Source organism: Zingiber officinale, chromosome 8A (genome assembly GCF_018446385.1).
Source record: "Zingiber officinale cultivar Zhangliang chromosome 8A, Zo_v1.1, whole genome shotgun sequence".
Classification (NCBI taxonomy): domain Eukaryota; kingdom Viridiplantae; phylum Streptophyta; class Magnoliopsida; order Zingiberales; family Zingiberaceae; genus Zingiber; species Zingiber officinale.
The window spans coordinates 85696931-85720793 of NC_056000.1; the positions used below are offsets into that span (position 1 = coordinate 85696931).

General features: G+C 42.6%; 1 protein-coding gene across 4 annotated transcripts; it reads left to right on the plus strand.

Annotated features, from left to right (window-relative positions):
- The first annotated feature begins 2766 nt into the window (after positions 1 to 2766).
- On the plus strand, positions 2767 to 22634 carry LOC122009807 (protein phosphatase inhibitor 2-like). Of its 4 annotated transcripts, none has more exons than XR_006119658.1 (7): positions 2767 to 2902; positions 3668 to 3728; positions 18581 to 18696; positions 18793 to 18954; positions 21430 to 21688; positions 21905 to 22273; positions 22342 to 22634. XR_006119658.1 is itself a non-coding variant. In XM_042566100.1 (5 exons), exons 2-5 carry the CDS (start codon positions 3724 to 3726, stop codon positions 21648 to 21650), a joined length of 504 nt encoding a protein of 167 aa, XP_042422034.1. In that variant the 5' UTR covers positions 2768 to 2902; positions 3668 to 3723; the 3' UTR covers positions 21651 to 21813. The 4 variants fall into 4 exon arrangements, 1 of the variants encoding a protein (XP_042422034.1); XR_006119659.1 differs by having other exon boundaries at positions 22348 to 22634; XR_006119660.1 differs by having other exon boundaries at positions 21913 to 22273.
- The last annotated feature ends 1229 nt before the right edge of the window (positions 22635 to 23863 follow it).

Genomic DNA, 23863 nt, shown 5'->3' on the forward strand with positions numbered 1-23863 from the left:
TTGCTCGCGCCCTCCTCGCAACTCCGTCTCGAGTGGATCTTCCACGACTCCAATTTTGTACATTACAATTTTGAAACTCGAGTTACATTCGAGTCTAAACTAATTTACAACAAGAATATAAAATAAAGAAAGGCACGACGCGCAGGTCGCGAATAAAATACAACACGCACATCACATGACGGCACGCAGACCGTATTATGAATTACAACACATTTATACCAATCCAATTGGGTCTTTTGGGCCATGACCATCACAAATTATACATAATTCTAAATTATATAATTTCCATAATTTTCTGTAATTTTAATACTAATTTTTACAATTTTTACGAGTAAAAAATTCTCGGCGGTCCCGTTTAGCGATTTTCGGGCGTAATCGCGGAACGAATCCCCTTGCGGGGCCAAGGGCAGCGCCCCTACCCGCGATTTAACCATCGCGAGTGTCCCTAAGCGATCCTACAACGCCTTAGTCTGCTGTCCCAAAATATTTTGGGGCGAAACATTGCCGTTTCGGAAAAATCTTCTCGGTAGTCGAAACCTACAAGTGTCGAAACACTTGTGCTTCGCTTCTACGAGAAAAATACCCATAAAAACTCTAAAAATCAGAAATTTACAGAATGTTACAATACTAAATTTTTGTCATAAAAACAAAAACTAAACTCGTACAAACTTCGCACGTGGCTCTGATACCACTGTTGGGTTTTTCGGGCCGCGAAAACCACTTTTTCGCGTCGCGGAAACCCCGAAACCCCAGCCATCGGATCCGTGCGAAGAATAAAATTTAAAAAACATTACGAGTACGAGTTTCTTACACTAGTTCTAAACTAGATTTACAAGGAGAAGGAATATACCCTTGATGCGAAGCCCTTCGCAATTCCGCTTGTCCTCGGTTCGCCGGATCTCGAAAGTGTCAAAGTAGACACTTCTCTATGTGTATCCACACAAGCAAGAGATGGAGAAAAACCTCTAAGGATGTGCTAGCAACCTTAGAGATCAGTAAGGGAGGAGAGGGAGAGCAAGAAGAAAGCTAGAGAGGAAGAAGATGGGAGTTACCACAAAAAAAATGAAACTCTCCTTATGAAATCAAAGTGGCCAACCACTTTAGTGGAGGTTGTAACCTCCATGGGATACCAAGAGTCACAACTCTTGGTAACTTCCATAAGGTGGCATCTCACTTAAGTAACTATGATGATGTGGAGCATCATTATTGGTCTACTTCTTGCCAACTCACCAATGAGGTGGCAAATGATCAAGTCAAACTTGACTCTTCATCTTCCTCTCAAGTCAAGTCAAACTTGACCACTTCTCTCCCATGGTTGATCAAATCTAACCATTGGTTCAAGTCAATTTTAATTTAATGAATCTCTATTCATTGAATTAAATTGATTCAATGAGTCTAAGTCCAAATTAGACTCATTTAACACATGAACCAAATTGAGACCAACTCAATTAGCATAATTTGGATTACTCTTAATCCAATTTAGTTCATCACATGAATCTAATCCTTTAGGTTCATCAAATGAACCTAATCTCCATCTAATTGCCCTTTGTGTGTGACCCTATAGGTTCTTATAACGTTGGCAATGCTCCTAAACCCATTTAGAAGCATAAGTAATGAGCGGTATCTAGCAACACATCATTACTACCCAAGTTATAAGAATGTTAAGATCCAACATCACCTTGTGACTACTAATTGTGACTCCTCACAATATATGACAAGTGTCATTCTATCCAACACATGTAGATTAATCAATGTGAGGCATAGACCGTGTCATCCTCTAATCAATCTAAATCTTGAACTCCAAGTGGACTCACTAAATCAAATGAGCTCAATATCTCATATTGACTCATTTGGGCATGGCCATGCACTTCGTGGTCTCACTCTATCAAGAATATCGATGTCGCTCCCGTCATATAGGAGGGATAGATTCCATCTACATCACTCACATCCCTCTGCATAATTCGTTACATACCCAGTAATCGCCTTTATAGTCCACCCAATTACGGGTGACATTTGACGAAACCAAAGTACATAACTCCTTATGTAGGGAACCATGGTGACTTCAGGTCTAAGGACTAGTAGTCATACTAATAGCCACATGAGAAAGTATATGACACTCATATAACGATCCATGATACTTTCTCATGGCGGGTCATTCAGTATACATTCTCCAATGCATACCCATGTGTCAACTTAATATCTCTATATCCATGACTTGTGAGATCAAGTCATCGAGTTGACCTACATGCTAGTCTTATTGCATTAACATTGTCCCTGAATGTTAACACTCGACTATGAATGATTAAGAGTAGTGCTCCCTATATCATCTCACTATCGGTTCAACTAACCGATTTATATAGGTGAGAACCTTCTACTCAAGGAGCTATTATACTTAGTTTATTTGACACCAATATAAGTAAGTATAATAACAAAAAATAAATATCTTTATTTATATAAGAATATGATACAACAAGTCCATAATACAATCATCAAATGATTGACTCTAATACTCTAACTAACATTCTAATCTTTGCACTTTATCATCCTTCAATCTCTTTTTTGTATTATCTTTTGATTCATTAACAAACAAATATCAAATCTATTTCTAACAAATAATTAAGTAATTTGTCTAATATGAATATGAAATTTTAGGTGTATATTTGTTAATACTGGAAGCTCAAACTTATTATTATTAATACTTTTAATTTTGGCGGAGAATTAATCCGTTGTATTTACCGTTAATCTGGTCCAATTATTTATTGGGTTTGGATTTGGTCGAATAAAAGGATGAAATGACCGCTGTGCCCCCTCGCCATGTCCTGTGGTTCACTGCCTCGCCCGCACCACCACCACCTCCACCTCCGTCCGCGCATCTCCTCCCCCCTCTCGCCATCGCTTGCCGGTACGCTCCTCCTCCCTCTCCTCCCTCTCCTCCCTCTCTCGATTCTTCTCCCTTCCCTTCATCTCGTTGTTGTTCTATTCCGTATCCCCTTCCCGTCGCGCGCCTCAGCGGTGGCTCCTGGAGGAGGGTGATCAATATGCCGACTCTTCACCATCTCATGGAACCATCTCGATTGACTTGTGATTGAGGAGCGAGTTGAGGCGCTAGTTTTTTTGCGTGTCGGGTCGCTGCCCGCTTTGTTTGGTCTAACCCTAAAAATGTTATGTTTTTCCTGATGTTGTATTACCTTGCTCGTTTCTTTTTGCTCCATTTAATATTCAATAAATAAGGTCTGATATAAATCTTAGGGCCCGTTTGTTAACTGTTTCTAGTTGTCCAGTTGTCATGCTGATTTGATGTCTTTATGGAATTTTATCACCTGCTTTAGGTGAGTTAACTTGAGAGATTCCCTGGTATTTGCATGAATTATTGTTCAAATTTAGATTAATAGCTGGGTTCCTGATTGTTTCTTGTTGAAATGTCAAAATTTCCCAACCTCTTTTAGAGGATGCCTTATACCATGCACTGGAAATGATGTGTGGGATTCTGTTGTTCACTGGTTTTGCATATGCTATTTGTTAGGTTGCAGTATTTTTTTTTTAATTTTAAATTATGGCGCCTCATTGGTAAAAGTAGTTATAGTGGGTTTGATTATCAGTTGTTTATACATCTAAGTCATTCTAATATTTTCTCAGCGTTTAACTTATGATGGTTCCATGTGTTTAGGTTGTTTCAATATAAATTGATTTTTCTGGTTGGTTACAAGAATCAAAATTCAGAGAATGAGGTTAGTAACACTGAATTGATAGCAACCTATGTTGTGTTGATTCTTTGCTGTTTATGTTAAATTCCTTGGTCGCCTTCCAGATATGGATACACTATTTATGCAACGCCAGCAGTCTTCACATACCAAATTCTGACAAAGATAACCTGTAAAAATTGATATCAAGAATCCTACTTGAGCGTGATGGTTAGAACATAACTGCCTTTAATTATAGATAACACATAGTGCCCTACTATTTAATGGTTTTTGCAGCTACTCAAACTAGGGATTGAGATCAAATAAACATTTTAATCTCTTGAAGTTATCATTATTGTTTCTTGATCCGGCAGTAAGAATGGGGGACCCACTTCCTGAAGGGTCTTAGCTTGAGAACCGATGAAGGGCTGACTAAGCGGTTAATGGCCGAGCCGATCAGCCGGGTTGGTCCGAGCGGAGTTAGAGATAACCCATCCATGGGGTTGGGTGTCCGACGCCAAGGCAGGAGGATCGAAGGGCCGACCGGGAGCCCGAACGGCAGGGGCCAAAGAGCCGAGCGGGCAACCCGCCCGGACAAAATAAGGGCGAGGGGACAAAAAGGTGGCCGAGCGGCCTATGCGCTCGGCTCGGGATATGGGATATCGGTAGAAGCATGTCTGATGATTAGGCCGTACACAAGATCGCCCGATGGAGGATCTTCGTCACATCACGTGGAAAGGTTGATCTGATGGCGTATGGCCTTAGGGCGCCTTTTACGACGGATCCATATCGGCACGGCCCTTGGCAGACCCATGGGTTGCTGACACGTATGCATTGGTTGGCGTGCATCGGTTCCTTCTCGGTCTATATAAGGCTATTTCTTCACCGGAGGTACGCGTCTTCGATCTGGAGGCCACTTTTTCACATTTCCTGACTTGAGCGTCGGAGGACCGTCGCCGGGACACCCCTCCCGGCTCGGTTTTGTTGCAGGTTCGCCGGAGCACTCGAGGATCCAGCAGAGAGCGCCACGTGCCTAGCGTCCACTGACTCTTGGTTCGGACAGGATCAAATTGGCGCCGTCTGTGGGAACGCTCCTGCATCCGATCGGAGACAATGGACGAGGCTGGACGACAACACACGGTGACGCTTTCAACAGAAGATCTCGATGCTCTGGTCGAGATGAGGGCCGCCAAACTCATGGAGCAAAAGCAAAAAGCATCCGCCGAGCGGGCGGAGCAACAAGCAACATCTGCGTCTGGTGGCCGAGCGGGCGTAGCAACAAGCAACAAGATGAACGACGCCGGATAGTTCTGCCATCCTCATGACCACGGTCAGTTTTTCTGTTATCTGTTCTCGGTTAGTTATATGATCTGTATTATTTCTTCGAGCCAAGGCCCCCGAGCCGTTCGGCCGAGAGGTTTATATCCGAGCCACAGGCTCGATGCCGAAGGCCCCCGAGCCGTTCGGCCGGGAGGTTTATATCCGAGCCAGGGGCTCGAACCCGAAGGCCTGAGCCGCTCGGCCAGGTACATTTTAGCCGAGACTACCTCGGGGAGGATTATATACGAGCCAAGCGCTCGATGTGAAGGCCCGAGCCGGTTGGCCGGGTATATGGTTTTCCGAGCCAAGCGCTCGACGACGAAGGCCTGAGCCGTTCGGCCGGGTGTGTAGTCTCACTAGGAGACCGACGAGCACCGTCGTTAAAGATCGAAAGCCGCGCCGATCGGCTATAAACATCCACGCCGACGAGCACCGTCGTTAAAGATCGAGAGCCGCGCCGATCGGCTATAAACATCCGCGCCGACGAGCACCGTCGTTAAAGATCGAGAGCCGCGCCGATCGGCTATAAACATCCGCGCCGACGAGCACCGTCGTTAAAGATCGAGAGCCGCGCCGATCGGCTATAAACATCCGCGCCGACGAGCACCGTCGTTAAAAATCGAGAGCCGCGCCGATCGGCTATAAACATCCGTGCCGACGAGCACCGTCGTTAAAAATCGAGAGCCGCGCCGATCGGCTATAAACATCCGTGCCGACGAGCACCGTCGTTAAAGATCGAGAGCCGCGCCGATCGGCTATAAACATCCGCGCCGACGAGCACCGTCGTTAAAAATCGAGAGCCGCGCCGATCGGCTATAAACATCCCGAGCGGAAGAACGAATATCAAAGTAAGACCGTGGAAACTACAAATATTAAAAAATTCGGGCCCGATTGGGAGTTGGTCCTTCGATACTCGGCTTTGTGGACTTCACGCAGGCAGGATACGTGCAAAGTGAGTAGGCTACCTCGCTCGGACCCTATGCAATGTGCCAAGCCGATCGGACGCGTGAAGGAGAACCCTTAAGAGCGGGACTGACTCTAAGTATCAACGTTAAGCAAACAGAAGAATATTATGGACAATGAGTAGGAAAACAAACAAAGGAGCAGCGTTTCTTTAGAAGAAGAATTATGCCGAACGGCACGCACAAAAATTTTACATCCGCCGAGCGGATGAAATACAGAAGGTACTCGAAATAACCCGCCTCACTCAGGGTCTTCAAAGCTGAAGAAGGCGTCAGGAATATCATCAATCATGGCCGCCAGGTCGGAGGCGGGAATATGCATTCCCTCGGGAAGGTGGCCCCCTTTCTTCAAGTATGTCACGGTGACCTTGACCGCTTCGGCGAAAGTGGAAGAGACGTTGCCACCGAATTTTAGGCCGAACCTCTCCGAGTGGAGGTATTCCTGGCGCGCGGCTGCTAGGCGACTCGGCTCACCCTCTTTATATTTTCTGAGTGCCGCTCGGGAAGCGGTTAAGGTGTCTTGAACAGCCTTCAAGTCCACCTCGGCCTTTGTGCGCTCTGCCGAACGGATCTCTCGCTCGGCATTCAGCTCGGCCTCTAGCTTCTTAGACTGCTGATCTAGGGCCCGGACTTGACTTTCATTTTATCCGGATCAGTGATCGCCGCCTCTTCCGGCGCGCTTGGCGTCCCGTCCCGCTTCTTCACCAAGTCTTGGTCGGGCCACCTCCATGCCGGATCGGCACCTTCTTCATTCGGCCTCGAGGGTTTGTTTCTCCGCTGACGGACCCCACAATTGAAGTTTTCCAGAGACCCTCCCGGCTGGCCAAGCGGCTAGTGGCGATTTGCTCGACCAGTAAAGGAAATAATGAAATCAGGAATCAAATAGTGGCATGGAACAGGAAGTAGCCTGCTGCATGTTGTTGTCGCTAAGCTGCTTGGGCGTCATGAGGGCCGCTTGAATCTGCGCGTCCTCAAAAGCAACAGCGGGGCCCGTCGAGGTTATTTCGTGAGCACGGGCTTGAGGGCCGATCGGTGACGATAAATATTCCTCCGATGGGAATCGGAGGTTGGTCTTGATGGTTGGGTGGCCGGACGGCGCTTCTTCAGTCGCGGCCGCCTGTGCGAGGACTCCTCGCCCAACCGATGTAAGCGGCGACGAGTCCGGGGAGGAGAGTCGGTGGGCTGCGCAGGAGGCGATGTCACAGGAGTCCCGATCTGCGACGGCGTGCGATCGGGTGAAGTAACGCCGATCGGATCATGTGGTTCCCCCTCTTGGGGTGGCGGAGGACCGGAGTCTCTTCGACGTTTTCGCCGAAGTTCTAGCGGTGGATCCCCGGACGGGGGAATTCCCAGCTCGGCGGGAGCCGAGGAAACAGGATCCACCTCGTTGAAGCGGATGGGGGCGAACTGCGCCCCCCCCTCCCCCGCATCTGCCGGGCGGCTGGGGATGAGACCCCGCTCGGCGAGCTCCTTTTTGGTGGCCGCCTCGATCTCCACGGCCTTCAGTTTCAGATGAGCGGTAGCTTTGGAGCGCCACATGACTTCAGCTGCAATAGAAGAAATTAAAATCAGTTAGATAAAAAAGGTGAAGGGAGTAAAGAGTCTCTTACCCATACGGTAGGGAAGATTGGCCCGAACGGGAGATAACCCAAAAATATATAACACCCCCTTGAGCAGCAACTGGTCGATCTTGTATCGCTGACCAGACAACCAATTTGCTGAAGCTCTGGCTGAGTCGGCACAGCGGTCTGCCACCTAGTTCGGAATCTGGCCGCTCAGGAAGTCGGATATAAAAGAAAAACTCCTTCCAGTGTTTGTTGGAGGTCGGCATGTTATCAAAAATTTTAAAGCCTATTCTACTTTGGAAAATGAAAGTGCCCGGCTCGGATTGTTTGGGGTAGAAGAAGAAGTGGAATATTTTGGGGTCAAGAGGGATACTGTGCAGCTTGAAGAGGACGACCACCCCGCTCAGCAGCCTAAAGGAATTCGGCACAAGTTGGCCGAGCGGGATGCGAAAATAGTTACAAACCTCTACAATAAAGGGATGGGTAGGAAATCTAAGGCCACCTTGGAATTGGTCTAAAAAGAAACAGATTGTGCCGATCGGCGGATCATGCGGTCGGTCAGTCGGGTCGGCTATAATTATTTCATAGTTGTTGGGAATCCCATACGTCCGAACAAGGCGCCGAGCACCCTCCTCATCAAACCGACTCTCCATGGTCATATACCAGGGACCGTGAACGTTGGTGGCGGGTTCAGAGGAACTTGCCATCTCGGAGAGGCAAGAGGATAGCAAGAAATCGAAAGAAGGGGAGCGAAAGAGGCGAAATGAGCAGGGAAAACCTAGTAAGTGAAGGAAGAAGACTCACTGAGAAGGAAACGGGCGGATAAGATTAGCCGGAAACTGGGACTGGATCGTCGGAGGCTACAGCGGCAGGGGAGGCAGACGGAGGAAGCACGAGCAAGCACACGGCGAAGGGAGAAGACGGAAGCTTTATATTGCCAGGGTTGGTTGGCCTCCGCCGTCGGATGCAGGTCACGAAAGACGAGGCCTTCATCCGACCGTCTATTTCGAAGCAATCGCGTCCCATCGTACTAAGCATCGCCGCCACGTGAGAAGAGCCACGTGTCGCCTTGCCACTAGGCGCAATTAATGCGCGTCATACCGCGCATGCTGCGACTTAATGGGAAGGATTTACGCGATTTTCGAGAAGATTTAAGCAAGCAAACGTCCACGTTGAACAACAAGGCATCCGAAACGAAGAGCCGAGCGGCTGAATCCGGCATAAGGGCCGAACGGCTAAAAGGAAGATTATGGAAGCGGCTACCGCCCGCTCGGACACATATAGTCCAGTCAGTCGGACTCACTGCCTCCTTCGACTAGACTTGAAGGGAAGGCGATGATCCGATAGAATGGGGACCCACTTCAAGGGTCTTAGCGAGAACCGATGAAGGGCGATTAAGCGGTTAATGGCGAGCCGATCACGGGTTGGTCGGCGAGTTAGAGACAACCCATCCGTGGGGTTGGGTGTCCGCGGGGAGGATCGAAGAAGAACCGAAGGCAACCCGCCCGAGACAAAATAAGGCGAGGGACAAAGGTGGCGGCGGCCTATCGCTTCGGCTCGGGATATGGGATATCGGTAGAAGCATGTCTGGGCCGTATACAAGATCGCACGATGGAGGATCTTGCCGTTACATCGTGGAAAGGTTGATCTGATGGCAGTATGGCCTTAGGGACGCCTTTTCGACGGATCATATCCGGCGTGGCCTTCGGCGGACCCACGGCGTGGTCAATCGCAGTGATTGCTTTGATTGGCGCGCCCAGGCTTCTCGAGAGGTCTATACTCAATTTCTTCACCGGAGGTATGCACGTCTTCATCTTGAGGCCACCTTTTTGTCATTCCTCGCCTGACTTGAGCGTCGGAGGACCGTCGCCGGGACACCCCTCCCGGCTCGGTTTTGTTGCAGGTTCGCCGGAGCACTCGAGGATCCAGCAGAGAGCGCCACGTGCCTAGCGTCCACTGACTCTTGGTTCGGACAGGATCAAAATGTCTTTATAAGTATATAGGAATATGATACATCGAGTCCATACAACAATCATTATATGATTGGCTCTAGGGCTCTAACTAACAATCTCCCACTAGCACTAGTGCCAATCAGTATAGGATTTAAGGCCCAATGACCTAGTGTGACCATCATGCTTTCTCTATGCCAAAGCCTTGGTCAAGGGATTAGTGACGTTAGCCTCTGTGGGTATTCTGCAAATCTTCATATCTCCTCTATCGATGATCTCTCGAATGAGATGGAAGCGCCGTAGTATGTGTTTGGTCCGTTGGTGTGAGCGAGGTTCCTTAGCCTGTGCAATTGCTCCATTGTTGTCACAATAGAGCTCTCTAGGATCTGCTATGCTAGGAACCACCCTAAGCTCAGTAATGAACTTGCGGATCCAAACTGCCTTCGTTGCTACTTCTGATGCAGCAATATACTCGGCCTCTATTGTAGAATCAGCAACTGTGTCCTGCTTCGAACTCTTCCAGCTCACAGCGCCACCATTCAAGCAAAACACGAACCCAGACTGCGATCTATAATCATCCTGGTCAGTTTGGAAGCTGGCATCACTGTAACCCTTTGCAGCTAGCTCGCCATCGCCTCCAAATATCAAGAAATATTCTTTAGTCCTTCTTAAGTACTTAAGAATATTCTTGACCGCTATCCAGTGACGCTCACCTGGATCTGACTGGTATCTGCTCGTCATGCTCAAAGCATACGAAACATCAGGACGAGTACATAGCATGACGTACATGATAGACCACATGGTGGCGTAAGGGATCTTATCCACGCGGTCTCTCTCCTCTCTAGAAGAGTCTTCGAAAGACTCACACCATGTGACATCGCGGAAATCCTTTCTTGGAATTCTGCGTGGCAAAACGAGTAATACCGTGTCAATATATGTACTTTGACTTAGGCGAACAATCTCTTAGATCTATCTCCATAGATCTTTATGCCTAGAATATGGTTGCTTCACCTAAGTCCTTGAGAAACGATTCCTAACTAAGTCTTTCTGATTGCGTGAAAGGGATCTGATTCGATAAGTAGTATGTCATCCACATACAATCTGAGGAAGACACTGTGTTCCCAACAACCTTCTTGTAGACAGGGTTTATCTTCATTCTTGATGAAACCAAGTTTGATCGCATCATCGAATCAAGATTCCAACTCGAGAAGCTTGCTTTAGTCCATAAATGGACTTATGCGACTTGATACTTGCCAATATTGTGGATCTATAAAACCCTCAGGTTGTCACGTACACATCCTCGAGCAAGTTTCATTCGAAACGCGGTTTTGACATCCATATGCCGGATCTCATAATCGTGGTAATCTTTAAGATAGCATGATCCGAATGGACTTAAACATCGCTACTGGAGAAAATGTTTCATCATAGTCAATACCATGAATTTGCTTGAAACGTTTAGCTACCAAGCGACCCATATAGGTAATAAGTCCATCCATATCAGTATTTCTCTTAAAGATCCACTTACACCCAATGGATTTGACGCCTTCAGGTGGATCAACCAAAGTCCATACTTGGTTGGTGTACATGGATTCCATCTCGGATCTCATGGCCTCTAGCCATGACTCAGAATCTGGTCTCATCACAGCTTCCTGATAGGAGATAGGCTCATTCTAAACGAGCACAACGTCATCATGGTCAGACAAGAGAAATGAGTCTCTCAGGCTGACGACGTACTCTATCAGACCTGCAAAGAGGTAGATCTACTTGAACTGGTTGTTGTTCCTCAACTTCTTGTGGAACAATCTCATCATCCACAACACTCTGTGGTTCCAGTTCAACTTCCATCAAGGCTTCAGTGCTATGGTCAATATCTTGAACTTCTTCAAGATCGAACGTACTCCCACTAGTTTTTCTAGAAACAAAGTCCCTTTCTAGAAATACCCCAGTTTTAGCCACAAACACTTTGTCTTGACTGAGAATGTAGAAGTAATATCCTTTCGTTTCCTTGGGATATCCAATAAAATAACACTTATCGGATTTGGGTCCCAATTTGTCCGAGACTTACGTCGAATGTAAGCCTCACAACCCCAAATCCTCATAAAAGACATCTGGGCATCTCTCCCAGTCTGGGCATCTCTCCCAGTCCATATCCTATATGGTGTCTTTATCACAACCTTGGATAGAACACGGTTAAGTGTGAAGGCTGCTGTGTCTAGAGCATATCCCCAAAAGGATATAGGAAGATCTGTGCGACTCATCATAGATCGTACCATATCTAGTAGGGTACGATTCCTCCTTTCGGATACACCATTCCAGTGTGGTGTTCCAGGAGGAGTAAGTTGGAATAGAATCCCACACTTAGCTAGATAGTCACGAAACTCATGGCTAAGGTATTCACCACCTCGATCTGATCGAAGTATCTTAATACTTTTGCCTAGCTGGTTTTGTACTTCATTTTTGAATTCTTTGAACTTTTCAAAGGATTGTGATTTATGTGTCATCAGATACACATAACCATATCTACTGAAATCATCAGTAAATGTAATGAAGTACCTATAACCACCTCTGACAGCGACATTGAAAGGGCCACATACATCACTATGTATAAGTCCTAACAAGTCAGTCGCTCTTTCGTTGTGTCCACTAAAGGGAGTCTTGGTCATCTTGCCTCGTCGGCATGACTCGCATGTCTCATATGATTCAAAATCAAATGAGTCCAGCAAACCATCTTTATGGAGCTGGGATAAGCGGTTCTCATTTATATGACCTAAGCGACAATGCCAGAGATAAGTTTGGTTCATATCATTTGACTTGAACCTTTTGGTACTTATGTTATAGATGGGACTCTCTAAGTCTAGAATATAGAGTCCGTTCATCAGAGGTACACTACAATAGAACATATCGTTTAAGTAAACAGAACAACATTTGTTCTTTATAATAAACGAAAAGCCTTTCTTGTCTAAACAAGAAACTGAAATGATGTTCTTAGTGAGAGCAGACACATAACAACATTCGTCTAATTCTAGTACAAGCCCAGAGGACAGAGATAGATAGTAAGTTCCTACAGCAACAACAGCAACCCGTGCTCCATTGCCTACTCGTAGGTCCACATCGCCCTTCGTCAATGCCCTGCTATTTCTCAGCGCCTGCACATTAGTACAAATGTGAGAAGCACATCCGGTATCCAATATCTATGATGCAGAAATAGATAGATTGACTTCTATAACATATATACCTGAAGTAGAAGTCTCACTTCTCTTCTTCTTAAGATCTTCCAGATATACTTTGTAGTTCCTCTTCCAGTGCCCGGCCTGATCGCAGTGGAAGCAGGTAGCATCCTTGGCAACTCCTCCTTTAGGTTTCATTACCTTGCCTTTGCCCTTGGCTTGGGACTTTCCCTTACCTTTAGGCTTACCCTTGCCTTTATGCTTTTGCATCATCAAAATGGAGTTGGGCTTTACCTTCTTAAGGTTGAGCTCAGCAGTTCTCAACATGCTTAGCAGCTCAGGCAGTGGTTTGTCAATTTCGTTCATGTTGTAATTCATGACAAATTGACTGTAGCTCTCTGGCAAGGATTGCAAGATCAAGTCTGTGGCTAGCTCTTGGCTGAGTGGGAATCCCAACCTCTGTAGGTTTTCTATGTACTCAATCATCTTGAGCACATATGGACCTACGGGAGTCCCATCTTGCATCTTGCATTGAAACAGTGCCTTGGAGATCTCGAATCTCTCGTGTCTTGCTTGTCCTTGATATAGTTGACGAAGATGTTCAACCATATCATAAGCAGTCATCAACTCATGTTGCTTCTGAAGCTCAGAGTTCATGGTTGCGAGCATGAGGCATGACACATCTAATGCGTCATCTTGATGCTTCTTATAAGCATCTCGGTCAGCTCGCGTGGCAGTGACAGGAGGTGCCTCGGGAATGGGCTGCTCCAGGACGTACAATTTTCTTTCTTGAGTGAGAATGATTCTCAGATTCCTGTACCAGTCCAGGAAATTAACTCCATTGAGCTTGTCCTTGTCAAGGACAGAACGCAGGGAGAAGGTATTCGTGTGTGTCGACATGACAATCTACAACAGAAATAATGCAGAAAGTAAATATCATATTCCATTTATCATTTAATTAGGCCTTTAACTAAATGATGCTCCCACTGAATTATAGAGCTTTTGTAGAATCAAGTCATGGATATGGTCAAACCACACTACTAGATTCATACCAATCCGTTATAATTTTCGTGGGACAAGATCCACATCATACTATGACTTGAGTTAGTTTTGGTTAAATCGCCCAAGACTTAGTATGATCGGTAGATAACGAATTATCAATTACATCTCTATGCAACTCTTGTTTATAGGATCAAAAATCTCATTTATATTAAAACTTGAGTTAGCTTTGGCTAAATCGCCCAAGATTTAGTATAAATGTGATTTTTATCTTATCGTCCAACCGTTGGAAAAATGCTTATAGTTTTACCCGATCCAATTGAGTTAACTAGTTATGCTCAATCTAATTGAGTTTGTATTTACCCAAGCTTTGATAGGCGGGACCAAGGTTGTCCCTCCGCACCCTATCAAGATAATATGCGTTGTTCTGTTTTGGCAGATTCAACAACTACAATGATTGAGGTAGTGATGGATATCAAAACTTGGTAGGTATATCGAGTTGACTTGATTAAGATCTAATCTAATCGTGGATTCGTATCTTATACGCATTAAGGCACTAATTACCCTACATTATCATGCATCACATGCACAAGCAATGATAGATAATTAATTATTTTGTGATGAGGTCATGACTCTACTACGATCTTTTCAAGCCAATAAAAAGATCGGACGGTCAACCTAGGGTCAACGACTTCTTCAAGCGCCTCCCTTTGACCGCCATGTGTTGAAATCACCCTCCTCGTAACTCCTTCTTGAGTGGACCTTCTATCGCTTCATTTTGTACATTACAAATGTGAAACTCGAGTTACATTCGAGTCTAAAATCTATTTACAACAAGAATATAAAAGAGAGGCACGACGCGCAGGTCGCATAGAACATATACAACACGCACAACACACAAAAATGACGCGCAAGCCATATTATGAATTACAGCACATTTTAACCAATCATATTGGGGTTTTTTGGCCATGACCATCACAAAATCACACATATTCTAAATTATGTATTTTACATAAATTTCTATAATTTTACTACTGATTTTATCGATTTTATGAGTCACAACTTCCCGGCGGTCCCGTTTAGCGGTTTTTCGGGCGCGATCGTGGGACAATGCCCCTTGTGGGGTTAGGGGCAGCGCCCCTTCTCGCGAAATGAATATCGCGAGTGTCCCATCTTGATCTAACAATGCCTTAAGCCGCTGTCCCAAAACAATTTGGGCGAGACCTTGCCGTTTTGGAAGGTTTTTCTCGGTAGTCGAAGCCTACAAGTGTCCAAGCACTTGTTGCTTCGCTTCTATGAGAAAAATATTCACAAAATCTATAAAAATAGCAAACTTACAGAAACTTACAGATCTGAAATATTTTCATAAAATTAAAATACAAACTTGTACATGCTTCGCACGTGGCTCTGATACCACTATAGGAACTTTCGAACCGTAAAAATCGCTTTTTGCGTTGCGGAAACCTCGAAGTTCTTAGCCACTGGATCCGTACGAAGACAAAAATTTTATGTACATAGTTTTCTACTCTAGATCTACTTTAGATCTACATGATAAGGAGTATACCTTTGAAGCGAAGCCTTTCGCAAATCCCGTTCGTCCAAGGTCCTTCGGATCTCAAGTGTGTTCAAGCATACACCTCTAGTAATATTCACAAGAACAAGAAGTGATTCTCAAACCACTCTAGATGGAGAAAAGAGCACCACAAGTGTGCTAGCACTCCCAAGGGCTCTCGGATGGGATTGGAAGAAGAAAGGAGAAAAGAAGAAGAGAGAATAAATCTCATACACTTCTCTAAAACCCTCTATGTGACTTTCACTTACCCTTTCTTCTTTGAATTAAACTCACTCACCTTCACCTTTCTTGCTTGGAACTCTCGGCCAAGAGAAGATGGGGAACAAGAAAGAGCTAAGGAGGAAGAAGACATTCATCACGCCCAAATCAATGCTAATGAATCTCTTATTCATTTTTGGCCGACCACACATGGAATGCTAAGGGTCTTTGGCTCTTGGCATTCCATGCCTCTTGCTCTCCCTAGATGATGTGGAGATGATGTGGCAAGGATGTATTGGTTAGTCATGCCATGTAGAATGAGTCAACCTTCATCAAGTGGCATTTGGTCAAGTCAAACTTGATGTTTCAACTTCCCATTTGGTCAAGTCAAAATTGACCACTTCTCTTCCTTGTTGAGTTAAATCCAACCTTTGATTCAAGTCAATTTTAATTTAATGAATCTTAATTCATTAATATAAATTGACTCAATGAATTAACTTTAAATTAGACTTATTCAACAATTGAATCTAATTGAGTCTAACTTAATAAGTCTAATTTGAATTAATCCTAATCCAATCTTTGGTGCATCACATGAACCTAATTCAATTGGTTCATCATATGAACCTAATCTCCATCCACTTGTTCTTTGTATGTGACCCAATAGGTTCTTGCAACGTTGGCAATGTTTCTAATCCTATTTAGAAACGTAAGCAATGAACGACATCTAGCAATACATCATTGCTACCTAAGTTACAAGAATGTTGAGATCTAACATAACCTTTGTGACTACTAATTGTGACTCTCACAATATGTGACAATGTCCTTTTATCCTTGATATCTAGATCGATCAATTGAGGCATAGACCGTGTCATCCTCTAATCAATCTACATCTTGAACTCCAAGTAGACTCACTCCAATCAAATGAGCTCAATATCTCATATTGACTCATTTGGGCATGGCCATGCACTTAGTGGTCTCACTCTATCAAGAATCATGATGTCACTCCTGTCATATAAGAGGGATAGATCCCATCTATATCACTCACATCCCTCCGCATAATTTGTTACATACCCAGTAATCACCTTTATAGTACACCCAGTTACGGGTGATGTTTGACGAAGCCAAAGTATGCAACTCCTTATGTAGGGAACCATGGGGACTTCAGGTCCAAGCACTGATAGTCATACTAATAGTCACATGAGAAAGTATATGACACTCATATAACGATCCATGATACTTTCTCATGGCGGGTCATTCAATATACATTCTCCAATGCATACCCATGTGTCAACTTGATATCTCTATATCCATGACTTGTGAGATCAAGTCATCGAGTTGACCTACATGCTTGTTTCATCGCATTAACATTGTCCCTAAATGTTAATACTTGACTAGGAATCATTAAGAGTAGTGTTCTCTATATCATCTCACTATCGATTCAACCAATCGATTGATATAGATAAGAACCTTCTACTTAAGGACGCTATTATACTATAATAACCATAAAGAAATATCTTTATAAGTATATAGGAATATGATACATCGAGCCCATACAACATTCATCATATGATTGGCTCTAGGACTTTAACTAACACATCCAAATTCACAGGTGCTGATGCGGGTGAAGGAGACAAAACCTCACTTTTCCATTACGATGCCTAGTCTTCTTCTTTGTCACACATGCAACTGATAGTTATCTCTGCTCACAAACATCTACTGAAGAGGACACCCCACTATCCAACATATTAGATCCAATCGATTCCCAAGCAGCTCAGTTTTTATACCTTCACTGCACCACTTTGACGTAAAAACAATTAAAACTCATCATAGTTACCTACTAATCCTGCTTGTTGATTGGATTCATTGCCCATTTACAACTTCAGAGTACACTACAGGCTAGAGCAACTCTCTGCAAGTCTATGATTTCCATTTCATATAGAGTCCATTGCATAGAACAAGGTCAGGAACCTGCATCATATGCAGAACTGATCATTCAACCATTGAATCCTCTAAAATTAAATTGATCTGGGTCTTCAATCTCAGAGGACCTGCACATGGATAGCATGATTCATCAGCACTAAAGATTTGGAACCATCATCAGCATCAAAATTCTATGAACACATTTGCATCTGTCCTCAGGCCCATAGATCTAGACACAGAAGTTAACATATATAAAGAGCTCAATTGTTGCTGTAGGCGCCAATCTATATTTGATTGATTGACCAGCCATGATGAAGATCCAGTCCTGACACCACCACCCATTAGTTTTTTTTCATTACTCATTAAAATTTTCCTTTGCTACTATAGCTCAAGGGCAGCATCGCTCTCGTCTAAGAGTTTCAACCCACTAGGTCACAGATGCTCTGCTGACATCATCCAAACACGTACATCTAAGTAGCATGGATCTACCTCGACAACATAAGGATGCACCTAATGATATCTAGCTGTTTCTGTCAACTAGAAACGTGAGGAGGAAAGACTCACATAAGAGGGGATTTCGTTGAACATCGCTGCTGCAGTATAATGTCGCTCTTTTTCCATGAAAAATTGATCTCTATAATCGACATGGTTATTGTCTAGACCATGATAAATGGAAAAGTGTTGCAATAGGAGATCAAAGTGTTGCCCCCACTTGCTGAGATTGCCACTGGAGAAATGACACCAAGCACTCAAAGAGGGAAGGTCATACAAGGATTGGAGATAAGAGAACATTGGAGGAGAAGGAGAAGTAGATAAGTGTGGCTTTAAGTTGAAGAGAGCAGGGGCTTTGAGGGGTTTAAAATTCTAGGGAAAAGAAAGAGTTGAAAATGAGGTGAGTGGTATATCAATTTGGAAGGGAGGTGGGGGTAATCAGATGAATCAGTTTGGTTCAAACATAATGGCATGTGTTTCCTTTCCAAAATAACTGAAAGTTAGTATGATTTAGTTGACATAATTTCTGCTCTTTAGTTGTTTTACTTGCTCATGCAGGATAACAAAGTGAGACTCAATGATAAAAAAACACTTTCATGAATAACATCCCTCTATATTTATCCTTTTACGTATTCTTTCCTTGTATTGCTAATATATGTGCAGTACTTCCTGAAAACGAATTCAGTTATGTTCCGGACGTATGAATTCATCAAATGACCACACCATTTTGTTTTGTTTTGTTATTTCCATTCTAGAAAGGGTAGGGTTAGATGGAATCAAGAAAACTTGGATGACATTGAAGCAAATAAACCAGTGAGGCAAAAAATTACTGAACCCAAGACACCTTTCCACCATATGATTGATGACGATGGTATATATTAAACATTTAATTAAATTTTATAATCTCTTATATTTCTTTTGTAGTGTTCGTTGAGTAGTAGCTTGGGTGAAATGTTTTGATTTGTAGGTTCTCTTTCACCAAAACGAGCCTTTGATGAATGCATGGATAATTCTGCCCACGCAGAAGCTCTCACTACTGCTTTGAATGATGTAGCTTCTTCAAGCAGAAGCTCAAATGGGGATTGGACCTCTTCTGAAGAAGAAACTGATGCCATGGAAGAAGATGATGGTTGGAATTTTACTTCTTTATCCTGTCTTTTATTTCATCTTTTCATACTTCTTTTACAAATTGGTCTTATTTCTTCAAAAATGTGAATGCCTGACTACCTGAGTCTTCAAAATAATGGCCTGTTGGAAAACCATAAGCCAAAACGAAAAAGGGTCAGAAAATACAGATACCGACCTCCAAGGTTACAAAAGGGAAAAAATCCCACAAACTGAAGATTAAACTCCAGAGTATAAAGTGAAACAGATTTGATAAATAAATATGCATCACAAATTTCTCCCAAAAAATATCAAAGGCTTGGCGAACACACACACATGAAACTGCCAAACATGAAAGTCAGACCCATTAATCAATAAAAGGATGAATCCAACTTGTCCCAGAAGCTTATCACCATTGTTATGCCCATATTCATGATCGAGGTGGGGTTGTGGTGGGTGGTGGAATAGAGGGATTAAGGCTAAGAGGATCCCAGAAACTGCAAAATTTTCATCTATGAGAAAGCTGTGTCCTAAAATCTGCAAAAGTTCACTAGACAAACTTGCAAAGGTAAAATACTAGGTAAATTTTTTTAATTAATGTCTAATATTCCCCTCATCTAATCTTTATTCCATAAAAAATATAAATCTGGCTATAGAGGGGAAGGTGCACATTGTTACGCTCATCAAACTCAATTATATCTTACACCATATAGACGAGTACAATATCAATTCTCTAGACATGCATGCCTTATATGCCATGATAATACATCTCAGTGGAACAGGGATAATCTCTAAGCATGCATAGATAGAATTTCAAAGCATGATATATAAAGTAAGCATATCATAACATATACATATTAAAGATCTAAAATCATAAGAAACGACTCAAGAAGATTAGCAAAATGGGAAAAAGCGTGCCAAACTCAAAGGCAACCCATAACCTATGACTCTAGAAGCCAAAACCATCTTGACACTAAATAAGGTAAACACTACCCATGACCTTTCTTTGGATTTTGACACAAATTGCCCTCTTGAAATTCTTTAGTGGAAAGGTTAAAATCTTTAACACTTTTACCTATACCATGAAACTTATACATCTTCCTCTTGTTGGCTATTGGAAGGAGGATCCCTCTCTCCTTATTCTCCACCTTTGCTCGCCGGTATTGGAAAGAGAAGAGGAGATTGATGACTGAGGGGAAATTATTAAATCCATTATGATTTTTTTTTGTCATTTTATCTTTGTTTGAAGTTTTTTTTTAAAAAAAAATTCTTCCCCTCTATCAATCTTCTCTATTTTCTGCCTGCCTTGGAAAAATATTGCCTACAAGTCGTCATGATGCTTGCTTGCTCGCTCTTGTTTATTTTAGACCACTCTCCTACTGAACTAAAGACCAAATTATGGTAAAACTGACTTTAACTGATTTAATTTATTCTTATTTTGGGTAACACTGATCTTCTTTAACCTTTGTTCATCCTTTTTATCTTTAAATAAATAAGAGGGATCTATCTTTCCCTACATTTGAATCTTCCTTGGGAAATATGGCACATAAGTTATCATGATGCAGCACCTGCTCTGTGCATGAGACTTTGCCTGCTAAACAGGGTGCTTGTCATGCAGCGCAAAAGTAAACATAATGTTGATTCTGATGATAAATAATTTGATCCCTCGACACTTGCAACTGGCTCCGTTATATATCTTTTACCTTTTACCTTTCAAAGATAGTAGTTTTTCTTTAACATCATATTTTTATCTTTATATCATTGAAAACAAGTCCTTTTTACTAAAGAATGGTTATGGTTTGCCTACTAAGTTCGCAAATGCATATTGTTGTAAATATTCTTTGCCTAGTTTGCATTTGAGCCTGCATTAAATATATGCATCTACAAAGTGATATATGCTTCATTAAGCATTGCATATGTTCTCCTGTAGAATATGTTTGATATGCAGCCATTTACCTGCACACCTTGCATTTTTTTTTTTTTGAAGAAAAGAAGATATGGTAGAAAAGTGTCAATACTAAAAGAACTATTGGTACCAGTATACGATTGTGACCAACCCAAGACAAGAATAGGGGATCTTTTAAAATAAACTCCTCTGCATACACTCAATTAACTGCCCAAAATTTGAGTTGAGTTAATACTAAAAGAAGCAAGAGTAAGGTTGCTTTGAAAGAGGATGATAATAGATTTGTATTTTTTTGGTTTTGCAGTGTTCTTGGATAAAGCATTTGAATACTACATCCTCAGTAGGTTGTGCGATTTGTGCTTGCCTCCGACAATTTGTTTCAATTGTCTATGTATCCGTTAGTCTCATTACTCACTGCAAGGGTTTCATATTACTGATACCAATCTACAGATGCTTATGCATTTATGATTTTTACATAATTATTTGTGTGCACCACGATGCATAGATGAAGCAAATTCTCTTTTCCTCGCTAGAAGATTTGTTAATATGTTACATATGACCAGATCCTCTAATCTGCATAGCACTATCTATCAGATTCTGAAGCAGATGCTCCAAGGCTAAGTTTCAACGACCACCGGAAAGCTCACTATGACGAATTCCATAAGGTCAAAGAACTCTTGAGAGCAGGATCTTTCGCACAGGATGATGAAGACGCTGGTGAAGCTAATGGTAGCCTGGACAATGACAACGAGAGAGACCATTCAACTTCTAGCCAACACACCCCCCCAAATTCCATGCCAAACAAACACGCCTAATGGATTATGGATGCTGCTCCCCCTGAAAATAATTGCATGTGAGAACTCGAGTGAGATGCCTTCCTCATTGATTTCTACTGAAACAAAATTCATGACTCCATAGTCTGTTGCATTCCAAGTTTGTATAAAATATGTTGACATCTCTCTTTCTCGTCCTCTCTAATAACTGGTTTTTTTCTGTTATGTTTCAATTTTCTTCCATGAACTTCAATTTTATCATTCTTTCATGAATCAACTTCCCATTTGCTAATTAGACTGCCAGGAAGCAACTTGTCCATGACGTCATGGCAAACAGATGCAGTCAAAAACAGGACAATCAATCCCAAAGGCCGAGGCAAGTCTGCCAAAGTGAAATCCCCTCCTGATCATCCATCATTCAAAGATGGATTTCATCAACCAACCCTAACCCTCAGAGAGGAGCAATGAAAGAAAGATGGTGTTTGTGATGTGTGCTCTGGTTCCGAGAAGGATGTGTTGTTGGGGTAAAGGGAGGCAGTGGGGATCCTCTTTGTGGATTCTTTTGGATCCTCCATGATCTCTGTTCCTCCCATCTGTTGTTATCTTGTCTGCTGCAGAATCCTTGAGTCAGTGGTCAGAGGATCTACTCCGTGGTCACGCAGATGGTGATGCTTAGATTTTTTTTCCCCATGCTTTATCTGTTGAAATCTAATTCAGCTATCGTTTTGTTTAGGTGCAGAGGGTCGTGACTGTTCCTTTGTTGGGGGAAACATGATCAAAAGCAAACGTTAGTAGAAGTGTACTGAACAAGGTGAGTATTGCACCTGATATCTATCTGTTCAGTTTTGTGCCCATTGGGTTAGGCCTCTCTCTCTCTCTCTCTCTGCTGGTCTCACTGTGTGTGGGTCCCGAATGACCTGACCTGACCGTTCGACGACGATTGGGATCAGATTAACACATTGACTGCCTTAGCTAAGTTCAAATTGAACCTAACCAATTTAGTTCAGATTTTCTTTTCCACCAAAGGAAAAAAAAAATGAAGGATGTGAATATTTGTTATGCAATTTTGTGCCACATAACATGATTTAGTGCCTAATTTGTCATGAGTTGCACATAATTAAGATAATTAATGTGGCGAATTTTGAATTCGTCCGCAATTGTCATTGATGATAAGACTTTGGCTTGATTTTGTTAGCCTAGAGACTACCTGAGAAATGTGGAAATTTAGTTACTAGATGACAAAGGCCTCGCAAGTCACTTCCAAATATCTTAACCTAACTTGTCCCATCTGAAATGGGTTGATCAAATATCTTCGTATGGCTTTGGTAATTGTAAATGTTTGTTCCACGATGGAAAAGAGCACTAGTAATGAGTTACCTTTTTTATTTACCCTTCTAAGAAAAGTTAATTTACCTTTTTTTCCTTCATAGCACCACTAGTGGGTTCAATATGTCATTCTTTCCTTGTGAGAGATAAATCATTGTATTTGATGTATATTTATACATTTGTTGATCTTTGAGATTGAGTATAGGTTGTTGGGTTATGAAATCCTCACTAATTGAGAAGCAAAGCATTTAATGACAATTAAACTACATTATGCTTATCAATGGAGTGTCATGAATGATGGTTTTGACAACCACAACTATGGACAATAATCTCATGGTTGTAGCTGGGGGCAATGGTAGGATTCGAATTCTCGTTTCGACGAATTAATAGATGAATTTTTTTTAATGGGTGGTTGACCTAAGAACATTAGGTTGATAGGTCCCTTGTTGCGAGCACTTTCTGATTTATTTTGATGGTAGATGGAAAAGTTTTATAGGACTGAGTCGGTCATTTCAGGATTAATCGATGTAAACTAGACATTTAATATCAACTACAAAAAAAAAAAAACCTCATGGTTGTAATATATCAAATTTTTTTTGTCATACCACCAAGAATAAAAGGGGATCTCTATGTGGTGAGTGTGCTTCAAATAATGGAGTATGATAATCACTCAAAGTTCTTAGAATGATTTGAGATTTTCTATGACTTTTTGCACAAAGTTGTAGCTAAACTCAACCCATTCAATGATATCACAATCCTCTGGTCAATGTAGCACTAATCACCTTCTTTGTAATTCTAGAGATTCAAGTGTTTTCTTCAATAATTATGAAAATGTGAACAATGCTAAGAAGATTCTTAATAAATAATAATAATATTGTTATTTCAACCAAGATTCTACTCTAATTCTCTAAATTCTTGAGCTAGCATAT